The 22,360-nt window shown below is 36.8% G+C and overlaps 1 protein-coding gene across 7 annotated transcripts in view; it reads right to left on the reverse strand.

Annotated features, from left to right (window-relative positions):
• ALS2 (alsin Rho guanine nucleotide exchange factor ALS2) overlaps window positions 1-22,360 on the reverse strand; it is a 72,879-nt gene that overhangs the window by 5,431 nt on the left and 45,088 nt on the right. For 4 of the 7 annotated variants that reach the window (XM_043577492.1, XM_043577489.1, XM_043577491.1 and 1 more), the window contains 16 exons: window positions 20,109-20,240; window positions 19,332-19,460; window positions 18,885-18,955; window positions 18,470-18,536; window positions 17,884-18,086; window positions 17,700-17,765; window positions 16,549-16,647; window positions 15,802-15,966; window positions 14,429-14,540; window positions 14,145-14,222; window positions 9,321-9,454; window positions 8,265-8,432; window positions 4,466-4,583; window positions 3,559-3,716; window positions 1,419-1,541; window positions 736-912 (listed from right to left, as the gene is read on the reverse strand). In XM_043577492.1, coding sequence (XP_043433427.1) covers window positions 736-912; window positions 1,419-1,541; window positions 3,559-3,716; window positions 4,466-4,583; window positions 8,265-8,432; window positions 9,321-9,454; window positions 14,145-14,222; window positions 14,429-14,540; window positions 15,802-15,966; window positions 16,549-16,647; window positions 17,700-17,765; window positions 17,884-18,086; window positions 18,470-18,536; window positions 18,885-18,955; window positions 19,332-19,460; window positions 20,109-20,240 — 2,000 coding nt within the window. The remainder of the gene's footprint in view (window positions 1-735; window positions 913-1,418; window positions 1,542-3,558; window positions 3,717-4,465; window positions 4,584-8,264; window positions 8,433-9,320; window positions 9,455-14,144; window positions 14,223-14,428; window positions 14,541-15,801; window positions 15,967-16,548; window positions 16,648-17,699; window positions 17,766-17,883; window positions 18,087-18,469; window positions 18,537-18,884; window positions 18,956-19,331; window positions 19,461-20,108; window positions 20,241-22,360) is intronic. The other 3 variants (XM_043577494.1, XM_043577493.1, XM_043577490.1) reach the window with 1 other exon arrangement.

Consider the following 22,360-nt stretch of genomic DNA (forward strand, 5'->3'; position numbering starts at 1 on the left):
ACAAATATATAATTAATGGTGCTGGGGTGATCAGCTTTATCATCGTACTAGAAGAAAGGATAACGTGTTCTCCCGGAATAACAAGAAACAATGCTCTACAACAAAGCACTTCTAAAACTTTTAAATTACAAATTGTACATGGGGAGGAAAGAAAAAGAAGGGAAGGAAGAACATCAAAGACTAAATACAATTAATTTTTTCTGAAACTATAAACATGTATTTTGTTTTAAAGAACAGCAAAATATCAGATGGGATAGCTAAAATTTACATATATATATATACACACACACACACAAACATTTCATACACACACACAAATAAAACACATTCAGAAGAATAATCAAGATTTATACCCCACTTCAAAAATTCTCAAAAATAAAGATTAAATGTCACTATTTTGCTGAATAATAGATATGCAAGTAAGTGAATCAACTGCAAATCATAGATTCAATTAATAATGCTGTTTGCATTAAAAAATTTTTTTTTAATGCTTTTTGAGACAGAGACAGAGCATCAGTAGGGGAGGGGCAGAGAGAGAGGGAGACACAGAATCCAAAGCAGTTTCCAGGCTCTGAGCTCTCAGCACAGAAACTGACGTGGGGCTTGAACCCACAAACCGTAAGATCATGACCTGAGCTGAAGTCAGACGCTTAACTGACTGAGCCACCCAGGTGTCCCTCACTGTTTGCATTTTAAATTAAACCATTTGATTTTACTCGTAACTACTGTACTTACCTCTGCACCCCAAGGAAGCCCAGAAGAGCAATATCTGGCTGTTTATTTAGTCGTAGTACACATTCCCAGTAAATGTCTTCCTCACGATCATTATCCAGGGCATAGAGCATAAACAGTGGTGGGTAGAGCCGAGGTAGTAGTACAGGAAGCAGTAACCCAGAACTTGTTACCACATAACTACAAAATATTGGAGAAGGAGAAGCATTCATATCAAAATTGAATACAGAATCAAAGAGTTTCAGTTTCAAGCTGAAAGGAAGATGGGACATTTTGAATAAAGAAACAGTTCTAACATTATTCTGCGTTTTTATCTGGAGGTAACATGAACAACTTACCTATGGCCCCAGAGTTTTATATCTTGGACCAACTGTGAATTCTTTTCATTACCTCAAAATCTAACTAAACCCAGTTGGTTTCCATTTTGAAAATGATTCTCTGTGGATATTCTAGATGAACATGATGTTACTTTGCTCAGCAGGCTCGGAGCCCAGTAACTCATGTGTGCACTTCCTTGGGGTTTGACTAATACAACTTAAGACCTGAAAGGGACCTCAGAGATTACCTAGTCCAGTCACATTATTTTAAAAATAAGGAAACTGAGATCTAGAGAAACTCTTCCTTGGGATTCTTTGGATAGGATCACCCACACTCTTTCTTCACTATCTCTACCCAACTCCATTTACCCAGGCTCTGGAGATTCGGATCTGGAATCTGATTTCCCAGTGCAAAAGGATTTCCTTTCGGTTGGCAGAGGAGCAGAGAGAGGAATTGTGCTGCCCTCTTCAGGAAGCTCAGGAAATAAGAATCTAAGGAATAACAAAACACAATTAGACAATTATACCTCTAGAATGTCTAAAAAGAGTAAAAATGCATTTCTATTATTTCATCTATTTAAAGACCTATGAAATCAAAATTTATATCAAGTAAATATTTTAGTTTCCTGAGATTCTTAACTGATGCTTCTTATAGGATAAAATTAAGACTATAGCTAATGAATAATACCACTAAAAAATCTTCATGTGCTGTGTTTTTTGGTTTTGGTTCTGAAGTAGGCTTTATGCCCAGCACAGAGCTCAATGAAAGCCTTGAACTCACGACCCTGATATCAAGACCTGAGCTGAGATCAGCTTACCTGAGCCACCCACGCACCCCATTTCTGTCTAGTTATTAAAAAGTGAGAAATTCTGTTTTTCTAACTGACAAATCTCATTTGAGGTCAATTCATATTGAATCTTTAAGCAGAAACAATTATTCTCAGGGTATAAACAAATATTAGCTGAAAATGACTTAAATATTCAACATTAAGAAAAAATGAAAATCTAATCAATATAAAAATTTTTAATGTTTTAAAATTCAAGTTGCTAAAAAATTTTTGCACATGATAAAGCTGCTAAGTTATGAGGACTTTTTTTCCTAGGTTTTGAATTTGCCCTAGATTTTATCTCTGAACTCTTATATGCAAATGATGAGCTCTACTATAAACAACTTTATTGTCCTCTTTACTTTCAGACCTAAACCTTGAGTCTTCAAAGGGAGTTTCCAATCTTCTATTTTTGTAGACTTATACCTTGCCCCTGCCTCTGCCCCTTATTTTATATTTGGGAAAACTAAAAAAGGTCAAAAACTTATCTTCATTATACCCATCTAACTAATGTCAGAGCTGAAACACTCCCAGCCACTGGTCTTCTTAGTGGATTACGCTGCCCCCTCAATCTGAGACATTTCCAAATGCATCTATCAGTTTCGAAGCTAATAACAGAAGGAAGTTTTCTGAGACAAATTTATAAATTTTCATATAATTATCTCAATATAGTAATTACTTATTGGCTTAAACCCAATAAAGGATCTTGAATTTCACATATTCCAAATTTCCTACGTGAAACTCTTTCCAAAGATGCTCTATTTGCTTCCTTTCTTCCTTTTCAAAGTCTCTGCTCAGGTATTACCTTATTAGGCCTCCTGGAACCTCTGTTTAAAATAGCAAGCAGCCTCTTACCTCCAGCTCCATCTTTTGTCACATTTACCAACACCTGACATACCATATGTTTCCATATGTTCCATTAGAATGGAAGCCTATGAGGGGCGCCTGGGTGGCGCAGTCGGTTAAGCGTCCGACTTCAGCCAGGTCGCGATCTCGCGGTCCGTGAGTTCGAGCCCCGCGTCAGGCTCTGGGCTGATAGCTTGGAGTCTGGAGCCTGTTTCTGATTCTGTGTCTCCCTCTCTCTCTGCCCCTCCCCCGTTCATGCTCTGTCTCTCTCTGTCCCAAAAATAAATAAACGTTGAAAAAAAAAAAATTTAAAAAAAGAATGGAAGCCTATGAGAATATAGACATTTCCCTGGTGATTAGCGATGTCAAGCATTCTTTCAAGTGTCTGTTGGTCGTCTGTATGTCTTCTTTGGGAAACTGTCTGTTCAGGTCCTCTGTCCATTTTTAATCAGATTGTGTTTTTTTTAAATAAAAGTGTTGCATATGTAAGTTCTTTATATATTTTGGAAATTAACCTCTTATCAGATGTATCATTTGCCAATATCTTCTCCCACTCAGTAGGTTACCTTTTCATTTTGTTGATGGTTTCCTTTGCTGTGTTTATTGCATAAACATAAAGTAAAAACATGAAACATGTTTTTATTTTCATTACTTAATCTATTTAAGGATCTGTGGCACAAAACCATTTTCTTGATGAATAATTTCTGTGATAAAGAGGAAACTTAATGATTCTTCACAAAGTTGTTGTAATCTCTAGATTCAGTATGAAGACATCCAAGCATTAGCATTAACCACTATTCCACAGTTTGCAGACTTCAATGAGAAAGATCTCTTACCTCACCAGCTGGAAAATTCGCTTAAGGTAGGACTTAATCTCCTTCACAGCCTCCTGCAATAACCGGCGATTGGCTCCCACACCCACATATGTCATTCTATAAACTGCAACCAGTGTCTCCACAAGCCTGCCCAGGGGGTGCAGAGGAGTGTCACAGGCCTGAACAGGAACGAGATCAATGAAGTCAATGACTAACAACAGAAACAGTCAACCAATAAATAATAAAACAATTTCATATATGATAGACAATTCTCAAACTGGCAAGGACTAAACATTTGGATGAGAAAAATTCAAATACTTTTAACTTTTCTAAAAGAGTTGAGTCTACATATAGAGTAGGAATTCCTAATCTTAATCAAAGAATGCCTTTAACATCTTGGGAAAATAGCTTTGGATATACTGATAAATATAATTAAACTATAAACTTCACAAAAACAGATGTTACCTTTAAGAAAACTAAACGGCAGTTGATTATGCCTGAAAATACTCTTCAGTTCCCTTGATTTCTCTTAATACTCCTTCCTGCAACCCCATATTGATGCATGTCATACTTTAAATTGTAGCTAATCTTACAGGACTTGAGAAGGAAGCAAAGAGCATAACCATGGGGTGAGGGCAGCATGCTTTATTTATACAATCTCTAATTTGTTACCAACAAAAATCAATTTTAAACTTTGACCCTTGTTCTCAAGAACCCTCTTGAGCACTTTACAAAACTTAAAAAGTTCTATCATCATGATACAGCAATCTTCATGTGAAAATGTGCTTTTAGTAGTTAGAGAATTAAAAAAGAAATACTTAGAAAGCAAAAATAGGATTAGAGCACCAATAACCTGTGAGCAGATTTGAATGATATACTGTGGTAGTTGTGTCATTAATTCATAAGACCGGTGTAATTCTGACTCTACCTTTATTAAATATTTCTTGATGTCATCATATTTCTCCACAGAGAAGGCACCAACATGCTGAGGAATGAATTCCAAACTCTCTAGTGTTTGAGTCTGTGAACGACTTAATGTCTCTGGACTGTAAAAAGACAACAGAAAGCCCATTATGTATTTCATATCATGAAAGCAAGAGGGGCACCTGGCTGTCTCTGTCAGAAGAGCATTATGACTCTTGATCTCGGGGTCCCAAGTTTGAGCCCCATGTTGGGTGTAGAAACTAAGTACGGAAAGAAAGGAAGGAAGGAAGGAAGGGAGGAAGGGAGGAAGGGAGGAAGGGAGGAAGGAAGGAAGGAAGGAAGGAAGGAAAGAACAGAGACAAAAGAAAGAAAAAAAGAAAGAAAAGAAAAAAGAGAGGAAGGAAGGAAGAACAAACGAACGAACAAAAGCAAACTGTAATGTGCACATGAAACACTATCACCAAGTAAGGACAAAATGGAGTACCCAGTACAGTGCCTGGCCCAAATGAGCTCATAATAGGTAACTGACCTGCTATTAGATTTTTTTTAAGTCATTCCAGTGTCATTTAATGTTACTTCATACCAACTACAATTAATTAATGAAGATTTTGCTTTAGTATCAACCATGGTGTTAGGTGATACTATGTTAGCTTGAAGAGAAAACTGGTAACAGACTTGTTAATGACAAGAGAAAAATGGAAAATAAGAGAGGAAGGTGTGAGGAAAAAGGAAAACAAATGAAATGGCAGCAGAAAAAGGAAAATGAGCTCAAGTAAGGAGATCATGAGGATGCTACAACAGGTGGTGAGGTAAGTACATAATGGGTAAAGGGAAGCTTTGAGCGAAGAGGCTATGATAAAACACATACTTAATAATCAACAGACATTTTTGGTAATGGTATTCTATTATCAGATTACAACCGATTAGAAATGGTGTACATTATTATACTATTTTAGATAAGTAAGACCTCTGTGGTAGCAACATGTTTTATTATATAAAAGTTCATTCACTCTCATTCCCTGTAAACACCCAACAACAGTTAACCAAGGTTAACTACAGGACCAAAGTCTCAATGTTTAAACTGACAGGCTCTATCAGTGAAGGCTGACCCTCTGCATCACACACAAGGGAAAGTCCACAGCTTTCATCAATCCTAGGAGTTTCCATTTCTTCTACTAATAGAAAGAATACAAGGCAAAAATCGTAAACTTCATGAATAAAACACTATATTCAGTTCCCATTTATACCAAATATAGGGGGGAAAGAACCCGAACTTCTTTCAATACAAAGGGATTAGTAAATTCTTTGGGTCCAAATTCCAAGCATTGCTTGTGGGAGTTACTGGCCAAGTTAAAGAATAAGGAAATATGTACAAAAGCAGACGGAGAGGGGGAAAAAAGTTAGGAGAAAAGGAGAACAGGGAGAAAATAAGAAAAAGAAAAAAGAGAAATGAAGAGGTACACCTATAATTTTTCTTTCAGTACTTCAAAATTGTTGTGCCACTTGTTTTTGGTCTCCAGAAGATACTGATGACAAATATGCAAGCATTTGAATGGTGGTTTCCCCTCTGTGTAATGCCCTTTTTTTCCTCTAGTTGCTTTCATGATTTTGTTTTTCAATTTGACTGACATGTCTGTTCACGGATATCTTTTTTTCAGGACACAGGTTGCTCAACTTCATGAATCTGCACATTTGTCTTTCACCAAATTTGGGATGGTTTCAACCATTATTTCTTCAAATATCTTTTCATCCTCATGATTTTTCTCCTCTCCTTCTGGGATTCCAAAGACACAAGTACTAGACTCCTTAGAGCTCTGTTTATTTTCTTTTTCCATGTATTTTCTCTCTGTTGTTCAGTTTGGATAGTTTCTATTAATCTGTTCTCAAGTTCAGTGACTCTTCTGCTGTCACCTCTATTCTGCTAGTAAGTTCTCCTAGTGATTTTATTTTGGTTATTATATTTCTTAATTCAAAATTTTGATTTGGTTCTTCTTTATATCTATTTTTTTGCTAATACTTTTAATTTTAGTATTTGCTTCCAGGATGTTTGTGATTGCTCATCTGAGCATTTTTATAATACCTGCTTTAAGTTGTCATAATACTAAAATCTACGTTGCAGAGTCACTGGTGTCTATCATCTTTCCCAAAATAAGTTGGTGGTTCTTTGATTGCCAAGTAATTTTGGTTTATATTCTGGACATTTTTGAGTATTATGTTATGACACTTTGGGTCTTGTTTCTATCCTATGAAAAACGTTGACAGGCATAACAGAGTACACATGGAAGGCTTGAAACTATTATCTTTAGAAGGATCTGCTTCCTAAATTCCCTATAAGGACATGAATTATTCCCTACCTGATAAGGGTATTTTGCTGTCCATAGACTATGCTAACAATGTGATTTATGGTGACTATCTGCTTTCCTTCTGGGACTGTGGAATTTTGGTAGTTGCTAAGCATAGAGTGCCTATGTGACCAGGCCCCTCCATTAAACCTTAGGCACTGAGTCTCTAATGGTTCCTAGGCAGAAAGACTGTAAATGGTGGCTGCATTTTACTGCTGGAAGGATGGTGTGCTCTGTGTGACCCCTCACAGAAGGGTGAGAGCATGGGTAGCTTGCACATGGATTCCTCCAGACTCTGCTTGTGTCTTCTTCTCTTATGATCTGGCCGTAGCTCCTTACTGTGTTGCTGTAGTAACTCTTACCTGCATGACTTTATGATGAGTCTTATGAGTCCCTCTAGTCAATCACTGAACATGTAGGTGATCTTGGGAACCTCTGAAACAGCTGATATTTTTGATTCAGTCTTCTGTGGGCAGTGGTGCCAATGTCAGTTCACTTCTCAAAGCCTTTGCAGTTCTATTTAGGTATGTCTGTGAGCACATCACTCAGTGGTCACTCTGGGACATGGTTGAAAGTCTACCTATTAGCTCAGTTCTCAAAGTGTCTGGTCTGCTAATTAGGATCAAATCCACATATGTGCAGGTCTGGGGTGAGCCCAGGAGTTCATAAACAACTTTACAGGGTTGTTTTGTAGAGCTCTTCTCTCTCCATTACCTCCCCAGCATTTTCTGGGTCCCCTGTTAGATCCTCAGGTCAGAAACTGCTCCCTTCTGTCAACATGCCACTTCTAGGACCAAGGGGTGGGAGGACAGAGAGAGAAGCCAGAAAAGCAATGGAATTCAGCCATGACTACTGCACCTGAGGATCCACCAGTGGAGGAAGAGGTTTCCAGTCCTCCAAGAGTTTTCCCTGTTCCTGGCTGCTCTAGCAAATCCCACTGCCACCCCTGTCCCAGAAGAACATGGAGGCTGAAGCATGAGAAAATGAAGAAAAAAAGAGAGAAAGAAAACCCATATGTATCTCCTCCACTCTATCTGAGCTTTAGGAGTCTCTTTGTTGCACCTTGAGCCAGAAGCAAAGGGTTTTTCCTCAAGTTATGTCTAAATCATAGTACTTACTTGAAGCTTTCAGGTTAATGGAATTCAGGGTGAGGGATACTGAAGTTAAAAAACTCAAAACTAAAAAAAAGACAAAAACAACTCACTTGGTACTTTGATTTCAGGTATTCCTCCTCAATATACTAGCTGATATTTACCTTGTAGAACAGCTGTTCATATATTGTCTGGGTTTTATAGCTGAGTTCAGTAGAAGATAAAGATAGGTGTGTTTTATCTAAATTACCCAGAACAGAAATACATCATTGAAACTTAAATTATATTTTTAAGTTAAATGTGGCAAGCCTTGACTACTTGTTAAGTTTCAACTTCCAACCATACTATGCTGGGCAAAGCATTCACTCACCTGTCTCTGTGTTGGCGCCGATTGGTAGTCAGGGCCACAGCAATATTGTCCCATGCTTTCCAAACTTCCCCTTGGCCTGGGTTATCACAGCCCAGTTGATGCCAACATTCATCAAAGACTGCTTTCCATTTCTCATCAGCTGACACTGCCAGGTTTCCTAGCTTCCTGCTAATAAAGTCACATCAAGCTTTTATTAATCTCTTGTGCAAAAATCCTAAAGAACAGAAACTTTCTGATATACAACTGGGAACGCTTCTGTAACACAACTGCCCACACTGATGGTGGTTCTATTTCATAAACACTGAAAATTTTAAAAAAATGGTTCTTAGCTACTTAATGTTTATCAGATACTAAGGTGTATAAATGGTTAAGTATGAAGCACATCAGAATTGACTCCTTTGTTTCTACATTTCCACATAATCAATTTTGTAAAACTGATTCCTGTTAAAACAAGGACTTCCTGTGCTTTGCACATCTCATAATGAGAACTGTGAAATGCATTACATACTGAATTCTAAAAATACTGAGTAACAGAAAACATATCAAGGTTCCATCAGAACAAAGAATCTGAGAATCTACCATAATACAAACACAAAGCTAATGCTGGAATCAAAAAAGGAAAATAAATATATGCCAAAAACCTGAAGAACATAACACACTTAGAGATAAAGATTTTGTTTTTTTTCCCTACATATGCAGAATATACTATTCCACTTGGTACATATATAGGCTTGGCTTTTACTTTTTAGAATCAAGTTGTGTAGGGATTCCACTTAACAATGTTCTCTTCCAATCAATTTGGATACTTTTACCACTAACAGTAAAACCACTCCCATACACAGAACTTTTATTTTAAATACCCATGACTATAATCTAAGCCAAGACTAAAGATTCAGCTATCTGTAACAGTGGCAGTTGGCAATATAAGGAGGTTACATTTTGTTAAAAAATGACTTTAAAAATTTGTTCTGCATTTAAAATATTAAGCAGCTTTGATATAATCAAGACAACTCAAAACATTTAATAATTAATCCACAATTAACACTAGTTACTCACAAAACTTTGGGTCTGTCTTTATCACTCTCATACAGACTAGGCTTGAAGTAAGTTCCGGTAATTTTTATCCCAGATCCCCATTCTCCACTAAAATAACCTTCAATGTAATCTCCATTTGGCATAGTCAGCATTCCCTAGGTAAAGTAAAAGAAAATGTCGAATTAGAAGCAGTATTTCCAGCTTAAAAAATCAAGAGAAAAAAAAGCACCAACTGGTTAACATGTTCCATTATTTTTTATTTTTTTAGAGAAAGAAAAAGAGAGCATGCATGTGCAAGTAGGGAAGGGACAGAAGAAGAAGGAGAGAATCTTAAGGAGGCTCCATGGCCAGTGCAGAGCCTGGTGTGGGGCTGGATCTCACAACTGTGAAATCATCATCTGAGCATAAATCAAGAGTTGGACGCTTAAACAACTGGGCCACCCAGGTGCCCCTAATACATTTTCCTTTTTTAACTCATTAGCAGTCCCCAGTTCTCTAGCAGGGGAGGGGTGGGGGGCGGGGCAAATATACATACTATGCATCTCTAAAAAGATTGTATGAAAATAATCCATGGGTAAAAGAAAAAAAAAAATCACTGAATAATTGGTAAAATATTTTGAGCTGAATGAAATGAACAAACAACTTATCCAAATTTATCCAATCTAGTGCCCAGAGGCAAATTATAGCTATAAATGCCTGTATTAGAAAATAAGAAAGATCTGAAATCAGTAATCTAAAAGTCCACCTTATAAAATTAGAAGAGCAAACAGACCCAAAACAAGGAGATAACAAACACCAGAGCAGAAATCAATGAGATTTTTTCTAAAAAGAGAAAAATCAATGAAACCAAAATTTGCTTTTTTGAAAAGATACACAAAATTAGCACTTAACTAGATTAATCAAGGGAAAAAAAAGACATAAAATTACAAAGTCAATGAAACAGATATTACAGCAATCTTACAGAAATTAAAAAAGATTAAGAAAAAACTAAGACAACAATTTTATGCCAACAAATCTGAGAACTTCAATACAACAGAAAAGTTCCTAGAAAGAACCAAATTGCCAAAACTGATTCTAAAAGAAATGGAAAATCTGAATAGACCAATTTAAAGAAAACTGAATTAGAAACTAAAAGTATTATCATAAAATAATGCTCAGGGCCAGATGATTTCACCAGTGAAGTCTCCAAAACATTCAAAGAAGAAATAATACCAAGATTTCACAAACTCTTTCAGAAAACAAAGGAGAAGGGAACCCTTCCCAACTCATTCTATGGGGCTAATTTTATACCAAAGACAAAGACATCATGAGAAAAGAAAACTATAGACCCTTATCTCTCATAAATACAGAGGCAAAAATCTTCAACAAAATATTAGCATTAAATCTCACAAATTATAAAAGTATTATATACCATGACCAACTATGATTTATCCCAGAAAAGCAACCAATACACTATATTAAAAAAGGACAAACATCACACAATCACCTCAACACACAGAAAATGTTCTTTGACAAAATCCAAGATGTATTAATGACAAAAACTCTCAACAAACTAAGAACAGAACTATCTCAATCTGATTAATCTATGAAAAACCTTTAATTAACATCATACTTAATAGTGAAAGATTCAGTGTTTTTCCTCTAATTTTTTTTAACGTTTATGTGAGAGAGAGAGAGAGAGAGAGAGAGAGAGAGAGAGACAGAGACAGAGACAGGGCGTGTGCGCAGGGGAGGGGCAGAGAGAAAGGGAGACCAGAATCCAAAGCAGGCTCTAGGCTCTGAGCTGTCAGCACAGAGCCCAACGTGGGGCTCGAACCCACGAACCGTAAGATCATGATCTGAGGCAAAGTCAGACCCTTAACTGACTGAGCCATCTAGGCACCCCTTGATTTTCCTCTAAAATAGGGATTAAGGCAAGGATATCCACTCTAACCACTTCTATTCAACATTCTACTGGAGAATCTAGCCAGTGCCATCAGACAATAAAAAAAAAAAAAAGGCCTTCCAGATTGCAAAGGAAAAAGTAAAACTGCCTTGATTTGAAATCAACATGATCCTGTATGCAAGAATTCCTAGGAAATACACACAAATACACACACACACACACACACACACAACCACACCACACCAAACCTGTAGCAGAATAAACAAGTTCAGCAAGGTTTCAGGATAAAAGAAAATACATAAATCAATTTTATATGATAGCAATATAAAATCAAAAAGTAAAATAAAAAAAATTCTCTTTACAACAGCCTTAACAAGGATACTTAGGAATAAAGTTAACCAAACTTAATCAAGAGATACACATTAAAAACTACAACACATAGCTGATAGAAATTAAAGATGATCTAAATAGAGAGACATTTCATGTTTATGGATTGGAAGATTCAGTATTATTAAAATGGCAATTCTTCCCAAAATGATCTATAGATTCAACACTATTTCTATCAAAATCTCAGGCTTTATAGCAGATATTAACAAACCAGTCTTAAAATTTATATGAAAAAGCTAAAGATCCAGAACAGCCAAAACATTTTAAAAAATAATTCTTGATTTCACTAGAATTACTAGAAATCTATAGTAATCAAGACAGTGTGGTACTGGTATAAAGAGAGACATGTACATCGCTGGAATACAAGAGTCCAAAAAGAAACACATTTTATGGTGAATTAATTTCAAAAAGGTGTCAAGAAAATTCAGTGGGAAAAGTTGCTGAGGCAACTGGATACCCACATGCAAAAAGATCAAGTTAGGCTTTTTTTTTTTTTTTTTTTAACGTTTATTTATTTTTGAGACAGAGAGAGACAGAGCATGAACGGGGGAGGGGCAGAGAGAGAGGGAGACACAGAATCGGAAACAGGCTCCAGGCTCCGAGCCATCAGCCCAGAGCCCGACACGGGGCTCGAACTCACGGACCGTGAGATTGTGACCTGAGCTGAAGTCGGATGCTTAACCGACTGAGCCACCCAGGCGCCCCTCAAGTAAGACTTTTAACCCACACCATACACAAAAGTACCTCAAAATGAATCACAGACCTGAATATAAGAGCTAAAACTATAAAACTTTTAGAAGAAAACACAGAGGAAAGTTGTTTTGTTTTTTTTTTTCTATTTGAGAGAGAGAGAAAAAAGCATGCAAGTGGGGCAAAGGAGCAGAGGGAAAGAGAGAACCTCAAGCAGGCTCCACACTCAGCGCAGAGCCCAATATGGGGTTTGATCCTATGACCCTGGGATCATGACCTGAGCCGAAATCAAGAGTTGTACATTCAACCAACTGAGCCATCTAGGTGCCCCCAGAAGAAAATCTTAATAACTTGAGTTAAGGAAAGATTTCTTTATATATGCCATCAAAAGCCTAACTCATAAAAATGTTTTTGATATAATGGATTTCATTAAAAAGTTTTGTGCTTCAAAAGTCACTAAAAAGAAAATATAAAGACGGGTGCCTGGGTGACTCAGCTGGTTAAGCGTCCGACTTCGGCTCAGGTCATGATCTCACAGTTCGTGGGTTCCAGCCCTGCATCAAGCTCTGTGATGACAGCTCAGAGCCTGGAGCCTGCTTTGACTTCTGTGTCTCCCTCTCTCTGCCTGTCCCCTGCTCATGTTGTCTCTGTGTCTCAAAAATAATAAATAAGCGTTAAGAAAAATAAATGAAATGGTTCAACATTTAAAAAAAAGAAAGAAAATAAAAAGACAAACCACGACTGCAAGAAAATATTTGCGAATCCTATATCTGATATTAGAACTCATATCCAGAACATATAAAGAACCCTTACAATTCAATAAGACTATAAGCACACAAATTGTCAAAATATCAAAATAACTGAATAGGCATTTCACAAAAAGATAGAGGAATCACTAATAAAAACATGAAAATATGCTCTACATAACCAGTCATTAGGAAAATGTAAATTAAATCCATGAAGTATCATTTCACACCTAGTAGGATGGCAAAAAGAAAAAAACAAAAAATAAAAATACTGGAAAATATGGAGAGAAATTAGAATCATCATACATTAGTGATGAGAATGTAAAATGATGCAGCCACTCTGGCAAACAGTTGGCAATATCTTGATATGTTAAATGTCAATTTCCCATACAACCCAGCAATTACTCTCCTAAACACTTGCCCAAGATATGAAAACATATGTTCACATAAGAAACTGTATTCAAATGTTTATAGAAAGATTATTCATAATAGTCTGAAGTGAGAACTAATCCAATGCCCATCAATGATGAAGCGATAAACAAAATGTGGTTTTAGAATACTATTTAGCAATAAAAGGCAATGAAGTACTATACAGGTCACACTATGGGAAAACCTCGAAAACATTATTCTAAGTCTAGGAAGCCACACAGAAAAGCCCTCATATTGTATGAATCCATTTATAAGAAAGGACCTGAGGGACGTCTGGCTGGCTAAGTCAGAGTGTACGACTCCTGATCTCAGGGTTGTGGGTTCAAGCCCCATGTTGGGTGTAGAGATTACTGGGGGGAAAAAAAAATCTTAAAAAAAAAAAAGGCAAAGCAAAGCAAAAAAAACCTGAAAAGGCAAATCTACAGAGTTATAGAGTCCACTAAAAGGAGGTTGTCTAGGACTGGTGACAGAAACGGTGAATGACTGCAAATGAGCAGGCAATGGTGACAGAAATCTTTTTTGGATGACGTGAAAGGATCTAAAATTGGATTGTGGTGATGGCTATCCAACTCTGTATATTTACTAAAAATCATTGAAATGTACTCTTAAAACAGGTGAATTTTATGACAAGGTAGCTCTTTTTTGTTTAAGGTCAAGAAAAAATAAGTATAAGATTGTATTAGAGGAAGAAGAAAGTTAGTTTCCAACCTTTCCATTAAGAGTCCAGTCATCTGAAAATTCTCCCTCATATATAGTATCATCTTCGGAAAGTAAAACCCCATTTCCCTATGGGGAGAAACAAAACAAAAATCACAACAGATAAAATGCAAAGTAACTTAAGGAATACATGCAGCCATATCCCCCAAAGCCTTACATAATTTTAAAAGATAAGAAAAATAGTACTAAGAAGGTAGAACGTTAATAAAAATGATTTAAAAGGACATAGAATTTTTAAAAAGTCAATATAAGTATATGCAAAATATTTTACTCACCATCATTTTATTAAGGTGAAAGTTGCCTTCATAGTATAATCCAAACTGGGTAACTACCACACCATTCCCTTGACATACGTCATCTTGCCACATTCCCATATACTTTTCCCCCCTGTACAGAAATAGAAAAGAAATGAAAATGAAAAACTGATGGTAAGGATGAAATGGAAAAACAATTATAACATGGGAGTTGCCAGAAAAAAAAAAAGAAATGAGGTTTATCATATAAAAACTCTCATTCTGAGGCACCTGGGTGGCTCAGTCAGTTGAACATCTGACTCTTGATTTCAGCTTAGGTCATGATCCTAAGGTCATGAAATCGAGCCCCATGTTGGGCTCCACGCTGAGCATGGAGCCTGCTTAAGATTTGTATTCATATTCTCTCTCTCTCTCTCTCTCTCTCTCTCTCTCTCTCTCTCTCTCTCTCCCCTTTCCTCCCTCCCTTCCTCCCTCTCCCCTGAGCAATCTCTCCCAAAAAAAAACAAAAAGGAAGTCTCATTCTTCACATACTCAAACTCAGAGAAATCTTACTAATCTCCACTATAAAAGCAAAGTATAAACTGATTGTTAAATAATCATGGAATTTAGTAATAACATCTAAATTTTAAAATCCCACATTATGAAAATGACATGAAGGGGGAAAAACGTATCTATTAAGTCCAAATGCAAATCAGACTAAATCAAATATGGAGGCAAAAGAACTACATTCATCCTCAAGGTTTAGTTAACTGAATTTAAGCTTGATTCCTAGGTTATTGGCATAACAAGTCCCTGACCTAACAGACCTAAGCAAAAGATGTTTAGATACCATTCTACGACCCAAAAAGGGAATTTCCACTCGTCTCCTTGACCTTTTACTCCTATTATGTCTGACTGTTTTAAAGGTTTTTCTTTTTATAACAGTCAAAAATTTGGTAACTTCTAAGACACTAAAAGCTTCATATGTGTGGAGCTTTAAGGAAAATGGTACCAATGTTAATTTTGAATGATCTTGATCTTGTAAAGAAGTAATCCACTATTTGGTTCATAAGCAAATGGATAAAATAATGCCTGCCAACTGTGTCTTATTAAGAATTTTCTCAATACTGTCCAATTAAGATGCTCAGCCTTCATAAAAACATCGCTATTGGGGCCCATGAGTGGCTCAGTCAATTAAGTGTCATGATCTCACTGTTCATCGAGCTTATTGTCAGGCTCTGCTCTGACAGTAAGGAGCCTGTTTGGGATTCTCCCTCTCTCTCTCTGCTCCTCCCCAACTCATGCAAGCTCTCTCTCAAAAGAAATAAACATTTAAAAACATCGCTGTTACTGGAGAAATACAGGAACCTTATCCTCTCATACTAAACTTTAAGATTAGAAGGAGAATACTATACCTAGTGATATCATCAAAGACACCATATCCTGCTTTCTTATCCATTACCCATTGGCCAATGAACATACTGGGAGAAGAGGAAGTCAATTTTCCACTCCGTAGGAGACCATGACCATGACGCATGTTATCTTGAAAACAGCCTTCAAACACTTCACCAGAGGCATAACTGTGGTTACAAAAAATGGATAAAGACCAAAAACACATTGAATTCTGAGGCTCATTTTTACAAAGTTCAGGAAATTTAAAAGTATACTCTCCTGTCCCACTGGTATCTCTATTTATTTATATGATGATTTTTCACCATTTTTTTTTTCATGTTTGAATGACTAAGGCTAAGAAATTAAAAATATCCTGGATGGTATTCTGTGTTAACATGGGGAAAAATGTGTATTAATCTCTTATGAGAAAATGAAATAATGAGTAATCTCTGAAAGGATCATACATTTTATCCATATTAGAGTTATTTAATAAATATAAATTTATAAGAAAGACATCTAGGAGATCCTATGAGAAAACTATAACTTCTAAGGTTTGTACTATTTTGTTGAAAATTAAATAATAAATAACCTAATATTTTCACCTTGTGATAGACAAGAAGTTACCTTTATAAGAAGACTTTTGAGGCAGTTTCAGTCAAAAAAGAGTAAATAAAATTTACTCCTTGGAAATGTTGGCTACACATACATTTAAGTTTACATGATTCTTTGAAAAAGCAACACCAGTCTAACAACCTTTCCAATGTTATTACCTATAGACTCCTTGACCACACATTTTTCCTTCTTTCCAATGGCCCACATAATGGTCTTCTTTGTTCAGTGCTTTGTTTGGGATTCTATATTCTCCATATCTGCCAAGGAGAATAAAAAACATCAGAAGATGCATTTAGGACACATTCGCCTTTTCTAGGTATGCACTTGTAAACATTTTAACAAGGAGAACAGAAAAGGGAATTACCTGTGGGGGAAAGGGGTAAGTGGGGTTTTGGTTTAAACTGTATTTATTATCTAAGCTATCTAGCAAGTCTTAGAGGAGTAGGGCATCAATCCCACTACACAGAGAGATCAAGTATTTTACCCCAACTCCAGTGAAAAACAGAAAACCTGTGTCCTAAGCCTCTGCCACTAATTAGCAACATCACCTTGGTTAAGTCCAGGTAACCAGCAACCTCACCTGTGTAAGCAGGGGGAGGGGTGGTAAATGAGTTATCTAAAGTCTCACATTCTAAAATTCCATTAAAAGGAAATTAAAAGACATCATAAAAATTTATATCATCATATACACAAAAATCATCTACCCAATTTATATAATAACCTTTTTTATATAGTAAAATAAATTACTTCTCTAACATGATACAAAATACTTCACTGCTGTAAGTTTATCATGCAATTATTTTTAGTGTTAGAAAACACAACAAGCTGATACAAAAATAATGTCATTTGAGTACCATTAGTATATCATCTAGAAGATTTCTCCTTTAGCACATCACAGAAATTAAAGATGATTTAAAACTACTGAAAGGAAAATTTTTCTATATCCTTTGTGTAAGGGGGGCACTATTATCTCAACAGTTCACCATCAATATTACCCCAGGTACTCAGTCTTCACCACTGGGAAATGGACAGAAAATAGTCCCATTTTAACATACAGAAAGAAAGGCTGTGTCACTTGAGGTCACAAGGCTATCAAGGTAAATGATTCACTCCAGGTAAACCAAGGCTGCATCCTAGATTCCCAGCCCTCTTCATGATCACACATCTGCATCATAAGCCCTAGCACACTGCATGCATTTCTAAAAAACAAAACAAAAATCTATTTGTTTTGAAAATAGTTCCCAATACATAATGATGTCATCAGTGGATGAAACTGAATTTACTCTTATGTTTTACACCATCTTCTTACCCATCTTCCAAGCCATTCCTGAACATGCCAGAATACATCTTTCCATCTGGCCACTTCAAAACCCCTCTGAAATGCATAAGCAAAAAATAATACATATCAATTAATGTTTCAGATAACCAATACTTTTTCAATCTTGAATCAGACTATCATCTTCACCCCACTCATAAATCTTGAGCATTTTCACCTGCCATGGGGCTTCCCTGAAAGCCAGCGTCCATCATAGGTTGCATCCTTTAGGCGAGGATCCTTATAGAAAGTATATTTGGCACTGCGTGAAATGGGTGGTTCCTGCCTCTGAATACTACTGCCACTTCCATAAGGTGGAAGGTCAGATGTCCCCCTCAAAGCCTGATCCACAGCTTGGCTTATAGCCCGTAGCCACTTAGTCTAGGAACAAAAAGTAAATGTGAATAACCTTAAAGCAACAACTCATCACGCACTGCCTTAAACCCTGATAGCTTTCCTTGCTGTGTCCTAATGATACATAACTTTTTGCTCCTAGTAATTCTTAGCTCCTAAATAATTTTTCTGTCTCCTAATGCTTTTCTTAATGAGTAATGCTGACTGGCTCTTGGAATTTACTGCTGTATGTTTAAAAGTAAGTCACATTAAAAAAAAAAAAAAATCTACAGTCCTGGTTTAATGAAGACTTACCAGACATAATTACGGATCATTAGCCAAGCAAGAACAATTTTTATCTTTTCTTTCCTAGTATAAGATACAGAAGTAGTCAGGCCAAAGATAAAAACAAAGTATCATAATGGACTAACCTTTTCCTGGGGTGTTGATGAAATGAGAGTGAACTGCTCCTCAGGTGTAGTTATCTTTAAGCCATTCCTAAAATGTTCACAAGGATAAACACCAGGAGGTATGACAACCTGTCATTATAATATCACTCCTCAAATATGAAAAGCAACTTGTTTATTTTGAGAGGAGAGTCAATTAAATGTAAATGCAGTCATGCCCTAGGTTTGGTTCTTACAGCACACAGAGTTACTTTGCTCCAGGTGTTATCATGATCAGCCATGATCTTCACAGGCCGTTTAACTATCTACATGCTGGGAAGGTGAGCCTCGTTTCACAGAATGGGGAGGCCTCCTGAGCTTTTTATCATGTCTAAGGAAATAACCTTGACAGCAAAGGGAGAGAATTAGGGTGAGGGTCGGGGAAGGGGGACACACTTACACACCACCAGCTTCTTCAGAAAGTGGCTCTGCCCATAATGTGGCCAAAGGGAAAACATGATGTGTGGAGAACTGAAAGAAACAACATGGAGTCACAGCTGAGAAAACCCATATAGGCCCTGGGTGGGGGGTGGGGGGGGGAGGGGGGAGGTGTCTCTGCTACATAACCCTTTTCAAATGGTTAAGTCCACATGGGTGCACCATCTCAGCCACATGATCCCCATAACATAGCTAATGCCAGTGGGTCCTGCCATCTCTGCCACAGGACTCCACTTGGTTGATACTCATTTTCAAGCTGGAAAACTAAAAGAGCTCTCTGAAGTTTGGTCCATACCACAAATGCAAGCTAAACATTCTCTTTTATTCAATAATTTCAGCAAAATCACAGTACTTTTAACAGAAACTGATGGTATAATTAATTAATGTAACAGTTAGGAACCCAGCATACCTGAGCATGGACTAGGGCATCATTAAAGAGAATGAACCAATTCACAGAAAACCTCCCAGCATGCTGCAGAGATAGGGCTCGGTTACTGCTCTCACACAGCAGTCGACGCTCTGGCTTCCTCAAGGAATCCTGGAATTGAAGACAAATATATAAACGACCTTCAGAATAATTTTAAAATGCAAGGAAAAAATGAAAAAGACACTAATCACATTTAGGAGAATCTGTTGCTCATAGCTTAGGTTGGTGTTGGACCTGAAGTTAGATAGGATCTGAACACTTAATAAAAGCGCTCAAAGAAGATTAAGAAAAAAACAGGAACAAACAAAAGGTGAGTGTTCAGAGAGGATTCTTAGAAATGAGGGTAGAGGGGCGCCTGGGTGGCGCAGTCGGTTAAGCATCCGACTTCAGCCAGGTCACGATCTCGCGGTCCGTGAGTTCGAGCCCCGCGTCGGGCTCTGGGCTTATGGCTCGGAGCCTGGAGCCTGTTTCCGATTCTGTGTCTCCCTCTCTCTCTGCCCCTCCCCCGTTCATGCTCTGTCTCTCTCTGTCCCAAAAATAAATAAAAAACGTTGAAAAAAAAAAAAATTAAAAAAAAAAAAAAAGAAATGAGGGTAGATGTTTACAGCATCTATTGCTGTGGCCCTTAGACCACCCTTAGAAAAAGGCTCATTAAAGCATTATTACCATAAACAAACAAATGAGGAATGGAGAAAATTATGACAGTTGTTATGGATATGCCTGCTGTTTGCTGGGGTAATGCCAATTGGCGTGGTTTACCGTCATTTTTCCAGGAAAGGTCTTCCAGAAGCCCAGTGTGTATTCAGCTTCCTTCCTTTTCCTGCCGAGATGGAGAGCAAGAGACTCATAACAAGAACTGGAATCCTGCAGTTTCTGGTATTCTGGAGATGTCTGAAAGCCAATAATTAAGGGAAGGGAAAAAAATATATAAAACAAATGTCCACAATCTGTAGCCTTGGTGTGGGTTTAGATATGTAATATTAAATTTATGGCGGAAATCCAAATCAAGAACAGAAATGGTATACTAAAGGGAACTGAGCAGAAAGAAAATTGGTTCCAGAAAATTCTACTACACAGAGATACATATGAAACACTGGAATAACTCAAGGGGAAAGAAACAAACACTGGCAATTATCAGTGAGGAGAGCAGCAGAGTACTCATGATAGGGCAGGAATTCTCAAATGTTTTCGCCTCAGGATCTATTTTGCTTATGTGGGCTTATCTATTGATATTTACCATTATTAGAAAATAAAGTCGAGAAATAAAAATAACCTTTATTAACTCACTTCAAATATAGTAACAGTTTAAGTGAAAAAGAACTGTATTTTCCAAAACAAGAACAAAATGCTTCGTGAGAAAAGTAGCAACTGTTTTACATTTTTTCGAATCTCTTTATTATCTGGCTTAAAAGAGGAGAGCTGGATTTTCATTTCTACTACTAAATTTAATCTGTTGGCTGAAATATATGAAGAAAATCTTCCTTTATAAGGATATGTAACTGGAAAGGGAGGATTATTTTAATAGCCATTTCAATTAATAGTGGATATTCTCCTTTGAAACTAAACCAAAATTTGTTAACTTAAGTGGTTCTTAAAGAGTAGCTGCAATGTGGAACCTGAAACTACATTAATCAAACTTTCTGTACTCTATTCTCTACATAATCAAACTTCCTCTACTCTATTAAATCCACTGATCTGTGTTACACTTTGAATAGACCCTTTACCTATGCATGGTGTTTTAACATGTGGATTAGACTTCTGGAAAATAGTGTTTCACTGAGTTATGCAGACCTTCCCAATGTTGATACGTTTTATTATACAACATCAAAAGTTCCATGTTAATATTATCACCAATCTCATCAGAAAAATCTTTAAGTACTGGGAAACTGCCAAACTCAGTGACCCATACATGTTTCCCACATTGTACTTTTTGCTTCACAGTTCAGATTTTATCACTGGCAACAAATACTGTCTGTTGTTCTCCTTGAAGGAACAGGTTCATTTACTCATTTTTGAGAAAATATCTACTGAATACCCAGATCTGAATTAACAGTTATCCATCAATTGTCTTTTCAAGTTTAAAAAAAAAAAAAAAAAAAAAAGGCAGCTCTCAACTCAAACAATAGTAATCTTGTGTTTTTTCTGGAAAACCTCCAAACTTCAGTACCCAGAAGAGCCGCTTTGTGTACTTCCATCTCATCATACAGAATATTAAAAAGATATATACTTCTACATGTGGCAATGATGTTAATTAGACTTATTGTGGGTGATCACTTCACAGTATGTACATCTATCCAATCATTATGTTGGACACCTGAACATAACACAATGTATGTCAGTTATATCTAGCTTGACCAAGTCCCAGCTATGACTCAATTCTCTCATCTGTAAAAAGGGGATAATGATATCTATTTCACAGGGTTGATATGGGGATAAAATGAATACACGTAACATGCTTAGTACCTGGCACATGGAATGCATTTAATAAACATTAGGTGTTATTATTTTTATCTAGAAAAGCATACATGTATATACGATGTCTAAGGTGTACCTGAGACTTACTAAATAACAATTTGCAGTGTTCAAACGTGGCCATGTGTTTTGAAAAAATTTCCACAGATGATTTTGATTCCCAGTCCTGGTTAAGGATCACTGATACAACACAATAAGAGGATAATGGAGAAAGATAGCACCAGTATTAGCAAAGCACAGAGGAGGGATTAACTAAATCTTTTTTTTTTTTTAATTTTTTTTTTAATGTTTATTTTTTTGAGAGAGAGACAGAGACAGAGCATGAGCAGGGGAAGGGCAGAGAGAGAGGGAGACACAGAATCTGAAACAGGCTCCAGACTCTGAACTGTCAGCACAGAGCCTGATGTGAGGCTTGAACTCACGAACTGTGAGATCATGACCTGAGCTGAAGTCAGATGCCCAACCAACTGAGCCACCCAGGCGCCCCGGGATTAACTAATTCTTAAAAGATGGGAAGAGAAGGGAATGTGGTATAGTCA

Source organism: Prionailurus bengalensis, chromosome C1 (assembly GCF_016509475.1).
Source record: "Prionailurus bengalensis isolate Pbe53 chromosome C1, Fcat_Pben_1.1_paternal_pri, whole genome shotgun sequence".
In the NCBI taxonomy this organism is placed as follows: domain Eukaryota; kingdom Metazoa; phylum Chordata; class Mammalia; order Carnivora; family Felidae; genus Prionailurus; species Prionailurus bengalensis.